This window comes from Ruditapes philippinarum, unplaced genomic scaffold, assembly GCF_026571515.1.
Source record: "Ruditapes philippinarum isolate M1 unplaced genomic scaffold, ASM2657151v2 ctg1222_1_1_1_1, whole genome shotgun sequence".
Lineage (NCBI taxonomy): Eukaryota > Metazoa > Mollusca > Bivalvia > Venerida > Veneridae > Ruditapes > Ruditapes philippinarum.
The window spans coordinates 521029-543665 of NW_026864020.1; the positions used below are offsets into that span (position 1 = coordinate 521029).

At 30.7% G+C, this 22637-nt stretch overlaps 1 protein-coding gene across 1 annotated transcript; it reads right to left on the reverse strand.

Annotated features, from left to right (window-relative positions):
- Positions 1 to 59: 59 nt before the first annotated feature.
- On the reverse strand, positions 60 to 19975 carry LOC132724121 (uncharacterized). The gene is made up of 14 exons (XM_060708934.1): positions 19792 to 19975; positions 10074 to 10186; positions 9763 to 9808; positions 9206 to 9436; positions 8691 to 8954; positions 8286 to 8567; positions 7526 to 7780; positions 7129 to 7374; positions 5545 to 5793; positions 3890 to 4165; positions 3119 to 3367; positions 2625 to 2885; positions 604 to 834; positions 60 to 313 (listed from the first exon to the last, which is right to left on the reverse strand). The coding sequence occupies exons 1-14, from the start codon at positions 19973 to 19975 to the stop codon at positions 60 to 62; spliced, it is 3141 nt and encodes a 1046-aa protein (XP_060564917.1).
- Positions 19976 to 22637: the final 2662 nt, after the last annotated feature.

A 22637-nucleotide genomic window follows, 5' to 3' on the forward strand; every position in this document is an offset into this window, starting at 1 on the left:
GATCTATTCTCTTTCATTTCTACTTAACATCGTCAAAGTTATAATTGTGAATATAACCACTAGAACATACCTTTATAATCTTCAAAAAAGATCATACAAGTCCGTTCATCATCGTCTTCATTCATAACAATTTTTTCTACGTCTCCACCTCCAGATTTCCTTTTGTTTTCAAAGTAGTATTGCAATGTGTCCTTTGTTATTGTAGGTGCCAGATTTGATACGAGAATACATTGTGATACCTGGACCTTTGATACTTTTAGCCATGCCCCCTCTAACCTTCTTTCATTGCATGCTTTTTCAAGTTTCTCAAAATCTTTCAAAAGCAAAATACAATCTTGTGATCAAAATGTTTATATGATTCCCTCAAAATCAAGTTTTACACAGTACTCTTTTTTAATTTAATAATCTGATTTTAAATGGAAACAATGTTTATTTTAACTTATTAAAGCATCAGAAGGATTCATTAATATAGCAAAAAAAAAGAATTTGACATATTGCCACCATGAATTTTATGATAGAAAGCATGTTTTTTGGAACTTAATAAAAACAGTACAAAGGTTGATCGACATAGTAAAGTCATGCTTAAATGAGATAAAGGAATACTTGTTTTTTCTTTTAATGTCACAAGCACGGTACTCTCGTCCTCTTCATGCCAATCAATTCTTACTGGTTGTACATTTGCCGCCGCTTCGAGAAACAGGAACAGGGCATCTTTAGTACTATTAAGCCCTTTTATAAGAATCTTGTCATCGTAACACGGTGGAGGTTGATAAAGACTTACACGAACCGTACAATTTTGCACTGTATGCTGTTTTCCCGCAACATAACTCGCGTCTGTGTAGTGTGAAATATATTCATTCCAATATAAGACAAGGCAGCGTTAGTGTCATACATATATACATACATGACTTCTTTGTAAAAATTAACTATGAACAAAGTACAATGTTTTCCCTTTGCATCTTAATTCATATTTTGTTTGGTACTATATGTTTTTTATCAATATATTAAGTAGAGCAATCATCACTAAAGTGGGGCCAATCTTCCATTTAGTGGGCGAGCCGATATAGGGCGAATTATTAAATTACATTCCTTGAATGTGTTAGTACCTTACACTATGAATTCAAGTGCACATTGATATATGTTCAATAACTATGCAAAAATGTCAAAATTTGGAAATTTATTTAAATTTAACACATCAATTATTTTATGATATATCATCAAAATGAACACAATCTACTTAATGTATTTATATCTTGATACATTATAATACGGAATAAGCTATTATTAGAGATCTAATGAAAATTAAAGACGTTGACAGATCTCAAATATTTAACATATTTAACTAAAAAGTTCATTTCCGATACTCCTTAAGATTAGATAATAATTTGGACGTATATAGGTTTTAGAAAGATCTATAATATTATTATACATATTTAGAATGGCCAATGAGATTCTTAGTGTTGATCACATACTTTAATTTACAATCTAAAAATCCTTCTGCTCAGGATAGGAAGCAACATATTTATTAAAAGATTTCGATCATAGCAGAAAAAAAACACAACAATATATTAAAGAAACAGCCGAACGGCTTATGTATTTATATGAATTCAATGTATTTATATGTATGATGATAATTATTGATAAAAGGTGTTTACCGTAAATGTTTACTGTTATGAAATGATCTCAACTTGATTTATATATATATATATAATTTAGACACGCTTAACATAATTAACATTATTCCCTTATGAAACAGAAAGGTCTTTCGAGTGTATTATTACACCTAGTCTATTAAAAAATTGCTTCTACATTCAATATGGTACGACATGTTTTGTCATCAGTTTTCTTTTTTAAAAGCATACAAGCATAGGCTTGATATTTCCTTGCGTTTGAGAATAAACATGCATGTTTATAAAATGTTCAGAATCATGCGCCATAACAATACTAATTACTTTAAATGTATGTTGGTGTATAAAAATATATAGGAGACATTTGAAAGATCAAGTCGCGTTACAAAACCAGTGTAAACATAATCATTACGAAAAACACATTTTACGAGTATATAGAATTTTTAAATAACTTTTCAATATTAGGCACGTTTTAACTTCAAATGCAAGACTTAAATGAAATTCACCACGAATTATGATCATAAAACGAGACCATTATGCAAAAAGTACGGCCTTTATGAGAAAAAACGGCTATTATGAGATTGGAGAATTTTGTTCGGCTCTCCAGCTCGGCCATTATGAATCTGCTTTTTTTTCATTGAAAAAGTCGCCATTTTGAAATGCAGCAAGGTAGGTTTCCGAGACATTTTTAAAACAAGAATCTCCTTTGCAATATCCCACAACAACGGAAATTCACATTAGTTATTTTTTTATTAACAAGGTACTTACTAGTAACATTTTTACATTATGTGTATTAATTAATAAAAGTGTCAATAATTAAGTGTTTTCAGGCTAATATGCAAGTATTCAGCCCAATAACAAGGCCATTATGAACACACCGAATTATAAACATTATATAAGTTATGGGAAAGATAGTATTGTAGTCGTTAATACACTGGTTGAATAATCATAGATTCATAGATTATGAATAAAAATCTTTTTTTTCAAATATATCACCTTTTGGATCTTCAAAAGAAATGAATACAACATTTTCATCTTCGTCACTCCGGCGAATAGAAATAATAGGCCCACCTCCAGAATGTCTCTTACTTTCGAAGTAGTATGTAAGCGTTTCTAATGATACTGTTTTGTCAACGCCTCTTACTTTCACAGTATCGATAGTTTGCAACGGACATTCTTCATCATTAGCTTGGTCTGTTTTTAGTATTACTTCATACCCTTGTTGACTATGGTCACGAGAAACAACTCTTTCTGCGACTATAATATCAAGTTTTAGTATTATATCACAATTTTATTCATAATCTTAGTGATAACGAGATAGGTTGATTTATAAATTATTCTTTAAATCTTGAAGTACAAGCAAAAAATATTTTTAACAATCTAATTTCTTTAGAGTTTACACTTTTTTTGGAATTTGCAGACATTGCATAGTACTTATTTAGACAAAATATTCTTACCAAAGAACATGTACATATATAACATATACAAACCTTCTCCACTTTCAAATGTTATGGAAACTATATTTTTCACTGCATCAACGTGATGGCTTACAATATTCCCGCCATTTGAACGCCTTTTGTTTTTGAAATAAAGTAACACTTTTTCAAGGTTTCGTTCCATGTCGGTGATACCATGAACTTCTATTGAAGAAAGGTCTTTTTCTTCTTCTCTGTAGCGTTCAATAATAACAATGTTTTCTTTCATCTTCAAAGGAGTCTGTTTCATAACAAAGTCCACGGCTACAAAATAAAACTGAAAATAAGAGACTAAAAATCTGAATGAAGAGCATTCACGAAATGCAGCCCCGTAACATCATGAAACATCAGGAAGTAATGGCGGGCGAACATCAAAGACTGAGATAAGTTAAAGCCAAATAAAGAGTCAGTAAAACTGTATTGTATGGCAATTATGGAGCGTAAATGGGAAACAAGTTAAAGGTGGGGAGCGAAAAAGGTGAAATACATTACAAAATTACATAGCGACAACATAATGTACATAACCCGACAACACATACAGAAAAGAGCATGGAAGTGTCTGGACAGTCAGCTTATCATTATTCCATCGTGGTTCACATAATTTGAAATATTAGTCCATATTTGTTTCTGTTCAAAATATGTATTGTATGAGCTGTCAAAGAATACCTTAGCGCCAAAGTTTAATTAAGTAGCATCATTCAGACTATGGCATTAACTTTATAAAAAGCAAATGTAGAAATAAGTATACAATTTTTTATCATAGCATTGAAATATTTACGTACTTACCTGCTTCGTCATGAAATTCAACTATAGCTGTAGATTTGTTAACGCCTATTTCAACGTTCTCAACCAACATGTCATGAGAATCCCCGAAATCCTCAAAAAACAATTCCAAAAATTCTTTGTCAACTGATTCGGGTAATTGTTTTATGAGTATCTTTCTGGTGCTTTCATTTTCATTGACGTGATTTGTCTGTAAAGCTTCTGTTAGGTTACATAGCGTCACCTCTAACATTGTACCCTTTAACTCATGGTTTGGACGATTTACAACCGAATGAGCGACTGAAAGAGGATCAATTCAATTATGATTATTATACAGTCGACTGTCGTTATCTCGAAGTCTTCGGGACCGTCAAAAAAATATCGAGATAACGAAATGTCGAGATAAACGTATGAGGGTTTGAACCTGTCAAAAACTAATTTTTACAGAAGACATGCGCATACCTTATTAATCAAATAAGTACGATGTTTCATTATCTTGTGTCAATCCTTATAATAAAAATTAACAGTTCGTTACATAATTTAGCGGATGTTTACCAGCGGAAATACAGCATTTAGGTGCTATGTGATTGACACATAGTGAGGTTTACTCAGTAATACACCACTCTAACTTTATTTATTTTGTATTTTTACATTGCAATATAATAACACATATAAATTACATGAAAACATTTAATAGCAATCTTTTTGTGAGAGTAATAGCACATTTATAAAAGCACAAAACTTTTTAATAGTTAGCACGTTTATTTAATTTACCGATTTTTCGATCAAATTCACTCATTTTCGACATAAGTCAATCAACACGCTAATTAACAATTATTTCAAAACACCCTGACTTGTTACAAACATATCATCATCAATTATTATGACACGCGCTTTGAGCGATAACCGTCCGCTTGGTGTTTTTCACACCTCTGCGGGAGGGGGCAGACGAATAATTATTTGTCGAGATAAACAATGGATTATAGTGTGAAAATAACTGTTGGGGCTGAAATATCAAATCGAGATACTGAAAAAATCGAAATAAAAATATCGAGATAAAGAAATATTTTCAATATACATAAATTCAGAATTTAATCGAGATAACGAAATATCGAGAAAAGCGATGTCGAGATAACGATAGTTGACTGTAAATAGTTATCTTTATGTAACTGGTACTATATATCATAGAGCTTTATTCAAAAGGAGAGGCAGCTATGACGTTTTTCTCTTAAAACCTATATCAGTAAATAAGTTTCCCGCAAGTTGATATTTTCATGAGATTTTTCAAGACCTTATCCCTCTGTATCTCTTTATTTTCTGACGTGTTTGACATACTATTTTCTCCGATATGTACCTCCGTGTTATTTTGCATTTGTTACGGGAATCGTAAGAAGTAGCGAAAAAGTAGTTGCAACAATATAAGAAAGCATAAAGTGCGGGCAGATGTAAATTATTATCGGTAATGGATGAAAATGTAATATCATTTGGTTACATAAAACAAGATGCAAATGTCCACCAACTTCAATGACCAATAAAGGCGCAAGGAATAATGAGTAATGACGTTAAAATGTGTTTTTTTAGAGTTTCATATCCCTCTATATTATTAGTGTCTGACTACATTTTTGTCAATTAACCAAAAATGACTCCTTCAATTATCTAAATATAACAGTGTAAATTACCTTCCTCCGTTTCAAAAGTAATGAATGCAATATTTCTCTCTATGTTGCAATCACAATCAACGATAGTTCCTCCTCCAGACCGATTGGTGTTTTTAAAATACATTCTCAAAGCATCAATATTCTTATCAATATTTGGAAGACCTTGAACTTGTATCGTACATTGTTTTTCTGGTTCATCTGTATACAGCGAAACGCCGACGTCATGCCCGTCGATACATAATGGTTGTTTTTGCAAAACGATTTTGGCGCCTACAATTTATATAATTTTAAGCTTGTAAAATATTCAATGTGTACAGCCCATTTAACTTTTTTTTACGTTTTCTTTTTGTGTAGTACGCACTTCTATTGTGTTTATTATTTTACTATTGAAATCACGTCAAATGAATTAGTATGTTGCCTACGTTGATTAAGATGAAAATAAAATAATTGAAAATGATTTACCCATCAGTGTCGCACATTGTATCAATTAATCTGAATGGGATTGACAAATAACCAATTATATCACAAAAGCACAAAACCCCCGACTCATTTCTGTACCCAATACATATTTTACCGAATAATATTTCTCTTATATAAGTTTACAAGAGGTGACCAACTTATTTTGAAAAGAAGAGGAAACAGGAAGAAATTCGTGCACTTTTTAGTACATGCACATGTTATTCGTTGTATTTGGTTCTTTATCAGTCGTATTATAGCCTATAAAAAGGCATGTGATTTAACTTGATTTTCAAAAGGAAAGTTATGAAATTTATGCCAAAGTTGAGTGTATAGATTTAAGGACTTTTGAGCTAAAGAAGATTTTAGAAGGAGCTTAAAGCCATGCGTGTAAAAAATACTCTGAAGGACAAATGACTCAAACTTGCCAAGGAAACGGTGAACAAGACATCACAATCATGACAAAAGCATTGTCGGTTCTTAGTCTCATATTTAGTATATTCTATAATAAATGAGACTGTTGTAAGATTGTGTTGACGTTTTATTTCTGTTCAAAATAAGTTTAGCACCTTTCTTATAAAAAACATTATTCAAAAAAGTATCTTATACAACCACCATCTTAATTATACCATATCATAATAATCCAACAGTATTTCTTCATTTTACCAAAAGAATCCTTACGATTCCTCATGACCTGACAACATCTTCTACTATTTCTAAATATGGATTCTTCTATTATTATATTTTACTTACATATGTATCTTTTAAATACAATTCTCAATAAAGACATTCAGAGATTAGATATATTTGAGCTCTTTTTTGTTAACATCAACATTAATAAAACTCTGAAAATCCATAAGAGAATGCGACTGTTGGCTCACGGTAAGTCACTTTTACTATTGCCTTCAGACGTATTGTCAATAACTGATAAAGTTTACTGGCAGATATTATTTAATTTAAAATCCGAAACTGTGATTGTTTGGCGTCAGCTAATGGCTGGACACGCGGATTTGTTTTCGTGAAATATGCAAAGATTGTATGACTAATAATACTATATTTGCCAAACACACTAGATCAAAATATCTTAACACAATGTCTTTCACAACTTTATTTGAACCGTCATGTAGATACCAAAAGAAGAAACAATACCTTCTGAGTCATCAAATTCTAGTATAACTTTTGATTCATCATCACCAGGAATTTCAGCTTTAACGTGTACGTTTTCAAACATATCTTCTATGTAAAGGACAAGAACGTCTTTAATTGCTTCATCAACACCCGAGAAAAGTAACTTATTAGACTTGTCTGGAACATCAGATTTATTTTCCTTTACATTCACATGAATATTTGATGTTTTAAACCGGTGGCTATCCCATTCTACAACACGTTTTGCAACTGTAAATAAATCAAAATATCTTTCATTACATATCTATTTTAAATAAGTTCGTGTCAATTAAAATTAATTAACAGATTAATCAAATGTTCGACGTGTCATCAAAAAATTGATTTTGTTGATCTGTTTTATATTGTTTTTTCCTTTTATTACCTTTGCTATCTTCAAATGTTACTTCAACTAAGCCAGGTTTTCGAAAGCAGCAATTTATAACATCTTCTCCCCCTGATCGTTTCTTGTTATTGAAATACATTTTCAGTGCTCTTATGTTATTCTCTGTCAGGCAATCTGCTGGTCCTGTTACTTCAACAGTACAAGGTTCTTCTCGATTGACTTCTTTAAAAGCTTCAATATTTACTGTATGTCCCTCAACATCGACAGTCTTCTTCTGAAGAATTCTTTCAACGACTGAAAACAGTCAATGAAGAACATAGAAATTTACAATTTATAAAACCTATATAATGTAATAAAAACTTAATCATATAATTATATCTATTTAAGTTTCACCATAGCTTTTAGGTCATGTTGAGGGCTTAACCTTCTTCATCTTTGTTGTCATTTTTATTACGTGTATAATATAATTTTGAGCATAGTTTTAGCCAAATGGTAGTTTTTAAACTTTTGATTTGTCTTGTTGATATGCATGATTTTTTAAATACTACCACTAGTAGATGAATCACTGCACAACTCAAATTTCCGCGTAGCTGAATATTGTCATGGCTTCAAAATTTACTTTTACAATTTAAAATAGAATATATAAAAAAATTTGGCGATCGACAACTGCATTTGATTCGTCAAGGGACAATTCGCCTTGGCCTCAGGTAAAACATTCATTAGAACAAAACTGATTTATTAAAAGAACAATGATTATAAAATGCTTATTATAACAATAAAAGAAAAAATAGAAGTTAACCATCGGTTTCTGAAAATTCTATGATAGCACTACTACTTTCAGGATCTAGTTGAACATCTACAACACTAATATTCTCTCCAAATGTTTCAACATCCTCAAACACCACTTCGAGAGTATCTTTGTCGATTTCATGGGGTAGATTTGTGATCCGTACTGCTTTTGATTTCATACTTTTAGAGTCTTCGTATGCTCTTTTCTTCAGCAAGTCTTCATCTATCAAAACTACATTCAGTATTGCATCTCTGTATCTATGATCTTTTCGCTCAGATACAGCTTTTGCAACTAAAAATAAATAGTATTTACCAATGTATTATCATGTGCTATTGGGAGTACTTTGAAGATTTATAACATTATGCATAGCAAATAAAACTCAATTCAATAATGTAGTTTTTTAATGCAATTTACCTTCTGCAGATTCGAATGTTATAAGAATGATTTCTGTGGTTTCTTCAAATTTGAATTCAACTATTTTGCCCCCATCGGAACGTCCATTATTGCTAAAATACATGCGAATAGTTCGTGCAGTTCTTTCAGTAATAACGCCTTTGTCTGAGGATACTTCTATTGATCTAGGGTCACCCTGTATTAATGGTTGTGACTTTATCAGTTCTACAAATACTTTCTGACCTTCCACGTCTAAAGGTTGTCTTTTCATTAATACATCATGCACTGAAAAAAATAATTACTACATGTACATTAATATAGTTGTAATGGTGTATTTTTCTTTATAAAAGCCCCATCTTAAAGAATGTATTGCCACAGACGTATGCTCGCTACTTCATAATTTTATCACATTAGATATTTGGCTCATACCTGTTCAAATTTTGTATGCATTGAAGAAGTTCATTCAACACAGAATAGCAGACATCTTTTACTTACTAAGTTAAACATTGATTAAGAACAAATATATTGTTGCATACCGTTTTTATTTTCGAATTCTATAATTGCTTCAGTTCCATTTTTACATAACTCTATTGATAATATGTCAATGCCATTTCCTAGTTCTTGCTCCAAAAACAGTTCTAGAAACTCGGTATCAGTATCTTCTGGCAGATTTGATAATTTTGTTTTTACAATTGGTGTTTGTTTCTGTTGATGTTGTGATTCTTTCCCAAATGTGCTTTCGATTGTGTGTGAACGAAGAAAAGAACCTTGAACATTGAAATAAAGTTGATATGAAGTTGATATAAGGTTGATATGATTGTGTTAACCTTTACCAATACTAGACACATTTCGTTCATTACAGATAATTTTGTACAACCTCATTATGATTATTACCTTTATAAAAACAAATCAAAATACAATACACGAATTAAATCATCCAAAACTTAAATAGAAATGCTTATTGTTAATTAAATGTCAATTAAGTAGAAAAAGAAATTCAAATGACTCTTTTATTCTTAATAAAAATAAAAGGGAGAAAACGAGTACAAAGAGTAAGTTTTGTTTCACTGAACAGTTATCAAACATTTCATACCTTTATCATGATGGTCACCAAACTCTTTGCTACTGCCGGCAAGCTCCTAGTAAGAATACAATCAAATTTTTTATTGAAGCTCCATGTTTTAAAGTCGACTACCACTCATCTAGTTTTACCATATAATGTTACATATCAATTAACGCATGTTCTTAAATATTTTCATCTTCAAACAATATCAGCGAAATTGCTGGTCTGATGAAGACACTCTGATGACAAAATGACACTATTTATCTTATCTATTTATTTTTTAATTAATAAACTTATATATAGTTTATGTATTAAACAGAACATTACGTTACCTCACTCACCAGCCAAGCTTCGGGTATGTTAGACTCGTCACATCTGAGGAAAGTAACTGTATAGCTTTCATCATCGGAAGTAAATTGTTCTTCTTGAATTTCATCACAAAGGTAGTTAACGCCTTCAATGGAAATGTTTTAATATTTTATGTATGAAAACAGAACTTTAGTTGTTGAGTTGTTATGACGGTCTTTGTAAAATAATTCTTGTCAACATTTTTTGATATGTACTTAGAGATAGTCAACTTTGTAAGATAAATATATATTTGAAAAATAGTGAACAGATGAAATAGTAAATCTCATACACAATATAGGATTCCAGTATAGAAATCTCAGATATTTTTTCCATCTTGTAGCAACATAAGGTGAGTTTAGAATTGCTACATTCTTTTTTCCTGCAAACCTTTTACTACATATTGTTGTATGGTAGACCTGGGATGCAAAATTTCTTGGTCAAACTTTTTCCATTATTTCTGATGTTCATTGACAAAAACCATTACTTCACAAAAATTCTTTGTGTGTTTAACATTGGATAATTTTTATGTAAAGTTTATTTTGTAGTCCGTATACATATAGTGTGTTTTCTTACATGTCTTAACACACGCTGAAATCAGAAAATATAGCAAAACAAGTACATATGTTGCTGCAATGCTGAAATTGAGAAGCTCCGCGCAAAAAATGCGCTCATTACAGATACGTTACCAAATTATTCCTACGCACAGGTCATATTCTATTTAGACTAAGTTTTATTGTACATTATTCCAGATGTTTTGGAAATCGTTTTTTGTATAATTATACTTATCGTATGCACTGTCAAGGAGAGAGGGGCAAGTTATTAAATTAAAAAATAAATATGCGTTTACTGATGCCCAACTGGGAAGGAAAGTGCATGTAATTTCATTGAATACAACAAGACTAACAAGACTTGTAAATGTAATGTGCAACATTGTTCTGTTCGTGTCACTACTGTAGTCAGTAATATTAGGTGCTAAAAATATCAAAGCATGTACATTTTCTTTTTCACCTATAATTCTACTCATTTCTACAAATATCTTCAACTTATCATGGTAAGAAATATAAAAATCCATATAAGCAAGAACAAAACTTTCATCGACTTTACTTTTCAAGATATCGTTGTTTAGCGGCAAATGTAACAAGAAAAGCATTGATGCAAAACATCAAAGGGCAAAAAATATAGCAAAGATGAACAAGTAGACATCTGATGACTAAATATTCTTATAAAGTTTTCAATGGTTTATCGGATTTTACCAGAATTGTATATATTGGAACATACAAAACAGTAGTCAAAATGAACAAAGTCTGTTTTTTGTTATTATAATTGTAACAAGTATACAAATAGTAACAATAGGGAATAATATAGTAATAGATTGTATTACATGCATTTTGTTCATGTCAAATTAAACAAGCGTTTCTATTAATACCTAGGATTTAAAAAATACAGTACATGTAGTTATATTCATGTCCCAGGTAGAATACACTCTAGAATGAAAAAATGGGAATTTTTTTTCAAAAGACCAAATTTTAAGAAATTTTGTTTGTTGAACACGTCATATGGTGAAACATTATTTATCAATATAATTGACGACTGTTTCCTGAAGTTCAGACAGATATGAGGAAATTCACTAACAGTGCACTAACATCATGTTCGTGCGAGTCAAAGATATAAGCTACTGGACATTGGTGATATACAAAGAGCTATTGTTAATTGATTTATTGGGCGATCTATCTACTATTTTGTTGAATTGCGTCACAATCATCTATGTACACATTCGTATAAACCCTCATGTTCAAACTGAAGACGAAAATTTCTTTCGTTAAAATGTCACAGTATTTGGCAAATCAACATTCCACTCAAACAACCATAAAACCGTCAAACACGTTTTAAACGTTTAATGCCGTCAAACAAAATAGAATAAACTTCCTACAGAAAAATTACGGGAAATCAGGGTCGGTTTAAATATTTACGTTAAAACTGTCAGACGTGCGATCAGGGTCCTTACAAATATAGGAGCTATAATGTACCGGAAAGAACCTTTCAAAATGAAAATACTATGATATAACAACTCGTAAAAATGGCCTCTGTAAATTTTTAAATGGTCAATTTATTGTTGAATATGTTTGCATTTTATTTCCTGCAAAATTCTCCAGTATGTTATTTACATGCTTCAATAAAATACTTACAAAACCCACTGTATACTACACAATAATAAGAAATTTCCTGTAGAAGATACAAATGATAGAAATCAATAACCGAATTTAAGTTTATTTTTTGTATTGTCTTTTATACTGCCTTCCAAGCGGCTGAGGCGTTTCATCCCGTTCTCATTCATTAAAATGACATGATGCGAATCACCGAAGGGGAAACCAATATATGACTGTACATAATAGAAATCGGAAGGAGTTCTTGATTCCGATTTATATTTTTAGCTGTAAATCAAAGGGATTAATTGGTAAAAATCGGGTCCATGGACAAAAAAATAAACACATATAGCTACGCGCCTGTAGGCGCGAAGCAATGGAAGAGAAACTTAACATACGGCCGATTCAATATGGGATGAGAAAAAAGATCAACAAGGAAAGGTGATATTCATTGAGCTTTTATGTAATAAATATGCATACTGAGCTTATTTTACAAATCAGTTTGTAGACGTCGTTACTTTTAATACCTAATACTTGTTTTACACAGGACACATATTTCAATATAATACGACATCTATCATTGACCAATCCAGCACAATGCTTTGGTGCAGTAGTTCCTTGTGCTCCAGTTAGTCCTTCAAATGGCATGGTTTGTGCCAAAGTACTTTTTAAAAGACTATCCGTCTAGCCTACAGGTTGTTGGTTCTACTTTGATACTGATGAAATGGACGAATAAGGTACTTTGGATTTTCCTTTACCAGCACTAGTTCTAGTTGCTTGAAATTAATATTATTGCAATCACCATGTCGGTTGAACTAACCAAAAATAATATTGATTAAATATATGCTTGCAATAAACCGTTTTGTCACTTTAAGGATTAAGATAGAGAAGTGTTCAATTTACAAGATCCTTGTTTAATTCTCCAAGCATATTCTTACAAAACCAACAAAATATATGAACGATAATTTTGAAAAGAAATAGCATTAATCATTTTTATCTTTAGGATTTTAGTCAAAACAAATAATAACCATAATAACCCTTATACGACTCATTGATTATTTAAGGCGTTAACTTTGGACGCAAACATAATGGCTTTATCATAAACTGATATCGCAAACTTATATCGCAACACTCATATCCCTATCTGAATTAGTGCAAATGTTAACCTACATAAAAGACTCAATATGACATGAGAACAAAGATCAACAAAGAAAGGCGATATTCATTCAGTTGATATCAATAAATGGAAATCATCATAAAACACTTTTTCTGAAAATTTCTAGGGTATTTTGGCTGGCAATTTACTTTGATGTTTTTATAATTTTTTTTGTCATATTTGGGTTTTGTGACCTAAATGAACCATACATAAACTTGAGCAACACTCATATCTATATCTAAATAAAGGCGAATGTATATTGAGACCTATTTTTTCACCGTGCATAAATCATGTTTAACATTGAACTTAAGCATATTTGAATAGAAACAACAGCCTTTAGACTTTTGGCAAGACGTCTATCTTATTTTTTTAGTCATGTGACTTAGTTTTTTAATCAAAGATGGCCCATATCCGAACAACCCTGAGCAATTGCTACAACAAACATCCTGACTTAGTTTCGTGACAACTGGTGGAAAAAGCTCCTCAAAAGTAAGAACGTACTAAATGTCGACAGCATCAGGCATCTGAAACGCTGATTCTAACTTGCGCACAAATAAGAATCCATGCGCACGCGTTTATTACATATAAGATTTTACGTGTGCACGACTAAGCAATCACACATGAATGTGCAAACGTGTGCACGTGACACTTATAAGTATGTATGCATAGTTAACATGTCCGCATGTGTTCGGTATAACATGCACACGTTTAAGCGAGTGCAAATGTACGTAATAACTAAAACATTCCTACGTTATATATACACGTGAGAACGTGATTATTTCTTTTTTTCGAAATCCCCCTTCTTGTAATTGTCTCGTATTGAAATTTTGAAACACAACAGATTTCGATCACATATTGTATAAATGTTGTTATAATCGCTTGTTTAAAATCTTATAAAGAACGCTTTAAATGACTCAAACATTTTTTAAAGAACGAAATACCAATGTATTATACCTAACTGGTGAAATAATGTTCATGAACTACAGTATAGATGTTTGATATTTACAGTAAGTAGTACAATGATGATAATAATCAGGAGCGATAAATTCATGTATGTGTACATAACAGCAGAACACGTTTTATCTTGATAGAATTTTATAAATTCAAATGTAAATTTACATGCATATTTTTACATAGATATGCTCGAATCAATTATGATTAGGATAAATGCTAACAAATCTAAATCTAGATATAGAACACTTGAACCTTGTAATCAGTTTGAAAACTGATCGTTGAAATGTGCTGATAAATATTTATGTGAGACATGTACATGTTCACTTGTACTCGGACAAACTCCATTTCAATACAAAATAATATATGTATACCCCATTATTTTCTATATAGAAGAGCAACTTGTTAAGTTTTTTTGCATAAAAAATTTAATTGTCGAGCTTCGCAAATAGTTATGCTCATAATGGAGTTTTTTTCAAACGTACAACTGTTTATACTTGTAAATACACGGCGAATACACCATTTCAGTTTGAACTTATCACTAAAGCCTAAGAACAACCAAGTCAAACTAGACCCGTAACATTCCCAGATTCTCATACCCGCCCGCCAAAAAGTGCTCCGCAGAAAAAAAAAATATAGCTAGAACTTAACATTTGATTACCAAATGCCGAGTACTGAAAGTATATAAGTGTATGCTCATCATCTGTGCGGTGGAAAGTCCGTCGGTCTCGGTCCTGGCTGAATAAAATTCGGATCATGTGGTCCGAGAAAAAATTACTTACCGTCAATCCTCGGGTCCAAATTAAAATCAAAGAGCTAAAGATAACCTGTTTTGATAGTTAAAACGAAATTTGTTAAATAACTTAAACGATATTGACCAACATAAGACCAATTTTAGACAAGATAAATAGACAGCAGATAAACAACATGAGTAAAATTAGCCTTAATTTGCAAATTGGAAATTTTGTTTTCCAATGCTTTTAAAAAAAATGAATAACAATCTAAAAATAATCATTAAATGATTAATCTGGTAAAATCAAAATCAACATCTAGAATTGTGAATGGTTATGCAGGAAAAAGACATTTTTTTCATTTTCCATGTGTCACTTATTACGCGACGCCTATTTTTATAATGAAAAAGAGGTCACCAAAAGTAAGCTTAGTTTTGTTAAAATGTGTCCAATAACACATTGAATATAGATTATTGATTAAAATTACTTACGTACTTTAGAATGAGAAATTTGCAAGTATATTTGTACAATGGATATTTTCTTAAGGGAGTTGTGTTTGGTCTTAATCGGGAAGAAAACAGCAGAATGGTCTGATGATACAAGGTTTATGAAATTATCTTTGACACAATTTCAAGCACTTCTTTACAGTAAAGTGAATATTCATCAATTATAAAAATGCAGCAAAGACTGATAAAGATATCCAACATGGTTTGGGCCTCCCACTTTTTCTGGCTAGGAAGTCTCAGGATTTTGAAAATCCTAGTAAGGACCCTGATTATTTCTATGGTCTATATTTTGTTTTGTTTCTTCAATGAAAGCCACACTATGAAATGTGGTTATTTTGACATTCGCCCAGGTTGTTACAATATTATACTTGAAATATCAGGGCCTGAAATAAGTCACCTGGACCATATTTAAACCAAAGTGTGCTGAAAAAAATAATTTCGAATTCCGCGGTCAGCGTGCTGCTCTCTTTATAATATCTACTCATGGCAAAAAAGTGAAAATAAGATAGATTTTTAATACAAAATGTAAAATGCCAAATAAATTTTTAATGCAATAGGTAATTTCTGTACTTTCTTTGCCAAATTTTCAATAGGTTAGACGTTATTATTTTGCCATGTGATATATAAATAGAATTTTCTTTCTGTGTAGCTTCATTTGTTGATTAATTAATCTTTAAGAGACTTAACTCCAGAAAAAGTAATATTGATTGCCATTTGCATAGTACATCTTTATTTCGCTCTTTTATAAAATTTAGAACATATATATATTTCTCTTCATTTATTTTACTTTTTTCCGCTATTTGTATGGATATACACTCTTTCAATATAATATAAATATATAATTATTATGTTCATTGTTCAACTCAATATTATCAGAAATAGGGTACTTATTGAATTGATATTGAAAGATATTACACTTATCTTTGCTGATAGTAAAACAAGATATCTTTTACGTAACAATACATGAATATATTGGTTCTTTTTGTCCAAACATCAATTTGCTTGATGTCATTATATGGAAGTTTAATTAAAACAGATCATAACAATCAAGATATTATCATGTTGCTTCTATTCTCAATCTGAATCTATATATTTTACAGTCACATAATATTAGCATCTGAATAGTATATAATAGAACAAATTTACAAATAGTGACCTCTTAGTATGAAATTCCAGACTGAAAATGGATTATAAAAATAAAATCAACCAACTCGCCCAATTATTTCCAAAATTTTGATGAGAATCTAGTTATTTATTTTCTATTGCCTATAAAGATGTTATTAAATTTTTCATTACTTTGGAACTTTGTTTCAAAATACCATTTATACAAGAAAACGATACGTGTAACATTTTAGGACGAACACAATTTAAATGGAACAGAAAATGAAACTGCTATATTTAGACAACATTTCATTTCATATCAGCTATCTAGTTAACTTGACTTAACAATTGAAACCGTTTGAGTGATAAAATGAGCCGATAAAAGTACCTGACCCTGAAAATTGCAAATTTCGTAGAAGTACAAGATTATTGACAACCAACTTTAGTTAGATACTGAAACATTTTCCTGTTATTTGATATATAAAAGTTACTGCTAAACGTACTTGAGTGATGCGGAGCCCATTCGTTTGATAGAGAGACAGGCAACTCAAAATGAAACTACATATACCTTAACGACATATTTCTTCAACTTAAAGGGTGATGGCCTTATCAAGAATGTAACTAGAATAAAGATATAAACTAGGTACAATTAAACCTTTCTTAATCGGCCTTTACTCTATTTCTAACTTTGCTACTTATTATCATGTCCCGTTCATATCTACTTATACTTAACCAACTTATTCAGTAAACTCTTTTGCCTGTAAGCAACAAGAACGAAATCACCATATGTTTGAGAAAAATATATCCAGAAATTTGATGACACAAACAGAAGGTAATTTAAAGTTACATGCATGCGAAATACTTCAAGTAGGATTAACGATAGTTATTGCTATTGATAATATTATATTTTGAATATTTTGGTGAAATGTCCTTTCAACATTAATAAGTGGCAAAAGCAACATTACTGGAAAACAAAATTTATTATGAAATAAGAAAAATAAAAAGTAGTAAATTATATAATATTATTTAATTTTGCCCATGAAATATGGTGCTATAACATTCAAATATATTTCATATTTGTAAAAGATAAATATGAAAATTAAATATGAAAATTGGCGGAGTTATTTTGAGGGACTTCTTTCGCCATTTTGTTAAATGCAAAACAACTTTTGTAAATTAAAATTAATCCGAACACCAATATCTTTAATTCAGTCATTAAAGCTGTACAGACGTTTAAAGAGTTGTTTACGTGACGTCACCATGTAACGCTTAATATCGCATGCAAACAAGACAATAATTTTATTACTGCGCGCTGTATGATTGCAGTTGCGTAGCAAGCAAGGGAGTTCGTAACCATTTTTCTTTGATATTGAAATTAAATAAAAAGGTTATGTTAACTTTTCGTTTTTCGTAAAATATGGTATATATTTTCACTCAACATGATAAAAAAACACATATTTTTAATCACAATCCCGGCTCGTGAAAATATGTGGCATTTTATCATTTTTCGTGAAAATATATTCCATATTTCACTCAAACGAAAAAATATCCTCTTAATGTTATATGATCGAATAACTTGTAATTAGAGCTGTCATTGATTCAGTGCAAAGCATATCAACGATAAATCGATATCAGATGACTAAAATCAACAATTCACCGATATATCGATAATAACTTATAATTACTTATCTGTCATTCACGTTCATACCTGTTTTAATGATTTCAGTTAAAAACATGTTCTGTACACTACATGATTTTTTTTCTAGACAATATTTTTTGACAATATATTTTGTCACCACTGCTATGAAATATTTCCACTGTATAACAAAAGCATATTGTAAGACATAAATAACTGCTTCTATATGTTTTAGGTGAATTTTCATAATTTTTAAACATTTAATTAATTTATCCAAAATTATCAATTTTTTTTTAAATGTGTATCGATAATAGATCAGCAAAATATATCAACGATACATCGATATTTTCTCTATCGATGACAGCTCTACTTGCAATGCATGTATAAAAGAGTTAACCATTGTCACTTAAACAAGAGATGTATTTTTGGTTTGCTACGAAACCACGATTGTCTAATCTGAATAAAAGGGTTTCAATACTTTTATAATCGGAATATTTTGTTTTTCACTATTGTATCTTGAGTGTTTCGTTAATCACACTGAAATAACTGAATTGTATGTCGCAAAATGATCAAAAGGTAAGCTACCTGTATCTCACTCTTGTGAATACATACAGAAACACTTGTTTTTTGTTGTTTTTTTTTGGAGGGGAGGGGCTAGGTTTCATGTCGCTACAACATAGTAAAGGCCATATCGCGACTTTCCAGCTTTACTTCATGATGGAGACCTCGGAGTCCTCTCCAGGCACAAACGGGCATCTGAGTAGAACCACCTACTTTCCTAAAGCAAACTGGATAAAAGAATCCCAAAGTTCGAGCCCACAGCGATGAAGGCAAGTGATTTGAAGTTAGCGACCTAAAATTCGGACACCCTACATGCTGGAACACAATCCTTTTATAAATGTATTAAAAATAAATTAAAACTATCTTCAACTTTTACAAAACAAATTGTAAGATTTATCGGGAATAAGTATATACCTAAAAACTTAGGAAAACGCCTCATGTCGGTTAAAAGTCTTTTCAGACAGAAATGAATATGCCAAAGATTCACATGATTAATTTCAGAAATTGCATTTGAAACAATGAAACCTGGAATTTTAAAATGATTGTTTATTACGTTGTTCTGATGATGCCAGGTTTTGTGATTTCTTACGTAAGCAAGTAAGCACTCTTTATTTATGAGTCATGATGCATTTGAAAAATATTGTAATTAGAAGCGTTTTATTTCTAAATTCTTATATTTGGCATACGAGAATTTATGAAATATAAAAATGATAGTAAAATAGAAATATGATATATAAATGATGGCAAAACTAGAAATATGATTCAACACCGAAATACTGTTAATAAAAAACATTTGTACATAGACACTTTACGTTTGAATTGATCTACTACTAGTATTCGATTGCAAGATTTAGATATTTTAAAAAAGACAACGAATGCGTGGGGGAGATTTTTACTGTTAACTCATAAGAAAACTTTAACTTACTTTCTGCTGAGTCCAGCCAAAGAACCCACTGATCGAAATTGTTCACATCTTGAAAGTGATGTAATAAAATGTTTGTTGTTGAAGCCTTGTTTTGAATGATATCACTAAGCTGACTTTTGTTTAAGTACCTTGGAGCACCATTAATAACTATGCATTTTTCCACCAATGTTTGTTTCCAAGACATGGTAACAAAAATGCATATCTAACTATCTAAATAATGATTCGACAAATCAGACACACTCATTTATATAACTTTGATATCTAGAACTTTATGACTGACGTTCAACAAAAGAAATCTATTGGATGAACTGATTTCCACGTGACCGATTAATCTAGTTTCAAACCACGATTTATTTTAGCCGCATATAATCATGTATCTCTGTACTTTGGACGTCTAACTATATATATAAATATATATATTTGAATAAGATAACGTTGTCCTTTTAGTTTCTTACTAAACATAATTTAGCGAGTCATACCTGCAACTAGAATAAGTTTTGTTTTCTGACAAATGTCAACAGATTTTTTTGGGACCTAGATTAAGCATTTTTAAGTAAATTATTCTTTAATAAAGGTCTATAATGCAATAAATAATTACGTTGATAGTATTTAGTATGGGACATAACAACATACTGCGAAAGAATTATATATGGATGTTGTTGGCAAGTGTGAGATATCTGATATTACATATATTTACATAGCGGATAATAAAGTGTTCTAGAACAAAACATTATTATTCATAAACATGTTTATACTAAATCACTTATAACTTTATACGTCTCCGTTCTTTAGGTAATGTTGTATAAAAATATCCAAATGGTACATTACTGTTGTTTTTATCAATATTTGAAACATTTATGATTGTAGACCAATCACGTCTGCCAAATGCCTGCCTCTTGTGTGTCCTTACAATAGCGGTCTTCATGTGCTACCCTTTTTGGAAAAAAGTGATAGAGATTTATTAACTATCCCCTATTTTTGTAATCATTTTAATTTCTAATGGGTGTTATTCTTACTGCTAATTCAGATGTACCATGCGACTGACAATTTTGTACTGTTACATAGGTAAAGGTTTTGTTTAACAAAAAATATCTGAAAAAAAGAAAATCTTTTTAGGGAAAAGTGTCCCAAAGAAATAAATTTTTCCCTTGGGTTTTTAAATTAAAAAAACACAAATGTTTTTAGGAAAAAGCAAAATATTTTCCTTTTTTAAAAGCATCGAGTAACAGTATTTTGGCTAATATCGGGTGTTACAAACTTCAAAGCAGCACCAGGGGTCAAAACTACCTCACCTACTGGAGCTTAGAGATGCATAGATCCAATTATTCTGACACATTTAATCGCTTCTTACGATCACGCAGGGTTAAATAATGTCTGCAATTCTTGTGTACAACACTTCAGCCACGAGGGACTATTCGTGTTTTATGTACGGTTCCTCTTTTCCGAAGTATGCATGAAGGGCCGATGTTTTATATTCATTGGTAAGCCAATGGTAAGATCCAAGCCAATGACGTCTGTATTAAGAGTATGATTGTCATACATAACTAACTTTGTTTTTGAAAAAGTCTCTACTAGAGAACGCTAACAATTGATACAATAACGAAATATCACTGGAACTTATTTATTACAATATAATATAAATTATCAAGAAAATAAATCTCCTTTTTTACTCTACTGTTTCAATTTATTGTAATTTTTTGTATTTTAACTTAATTTCCGTGCAGTAGCAACCATTCATATTCAAATACGGGTCAAAAAATCAAAAATATAAAATAAAGACGGAAAGGGCGAGGTTACCCTCGTGAAGTATTACCTCATAAAAAGTTATGTGTGTTTTAAATGACTTTTTTCTCTTTCTCTTCAATTTGTACAGTTGTAAGGTCAAAACGCGTAACGATTAAATTTTTTTTTGAGTATCCCTTCTCGGAACTTAGATTAATTTTGAAGATTTTTTTGATATCAATTTGATAAACTTTTTGATAATAATCTGAATATATAGTGTTTTTATCAGATGAAAAATAATTTTTAAAATGATATAAAAGAATACTTTTAAATGAATGGACAATAATGCATTACTACGAATCGATAAGATAATCATACCATCAAAAACGGCAACACATAATTATCTGTGATCAATCGTAAATGTAGTATGTTATACAAGAGCTAGCTTATTCAAACCCGCATTTAATGTTGTCAGTCATCAATGTTATTTTACAAATTCTTTACCGCGTTATAAAAGAATTTATAATTATATGTTTTTATTTTTTGTTCACATGATTATGCCGCTAAAATTCATCTTTCATTATTATCATCAACTTCATCATTATCACGACCGCCACCACTTACGTCTTTGGCTTCACCATTATCACGACCGCTTTCACTATCGTCTTTGTTGTTGTCATTATAATTTTCATCACCTTCATTATCATTTTCCTAACTGTTACACTGCTTATATGCTCATGAGCACGATATCAATGTATTTAAGTAGTTACTTAAGGTATGAGACGCCTAATACATAACCTACATTCTGAAGAGTGTTTATTATCAGTAAAGATATTGTTTAATCTTGTAACCTGTCAATTGTATACCGACTATATGGCTAGTGCACACGATATTTTAATATTTGATACATGTTCATTAAAGTCCCTGATATATATGGAAGCTATGATTGTTTAAATATTGTTGTTTTAATATGCATTGCACTTATTTTGACAAAAATTATTTTCTTTTCAAATAAAATCATTCAGAATAAATATTTTAAACCAAACCAACTTGAAATCACGGTCGTTTAAACTCTGTATAAAGCAAAACAAAACGAGACCAAAAATAGATTTTTTTCTCGGGCA

What these genes read in the sequence shown, in the direction of transcription:
- LOC132724121 (XM_060708934.1), bottom strand. Translation starts at nt 19,975, where the DNA reads ATGTCTTGGAAACAAACATTGGTGGAAAAATGCATAGTTATTAATGGT. An exon ending in AACATTTGAAGATAGCAAAG is followed by an intron (nt 7,375 to 7,525) that starts GTAATAAAAGGA and finishes ATTTATTTACAG; the next exon opens with TTGCAAAACGTGTTGTAGAA. An exon ending in TTCTTTTGAAGATCCAAAAG is followed by an intron (nt 835 to 2,624) that starts GTGATATATTTG and finishes CACACTACACAG; the next exon opens with ACGCGAGTTATGTTGCGGGA.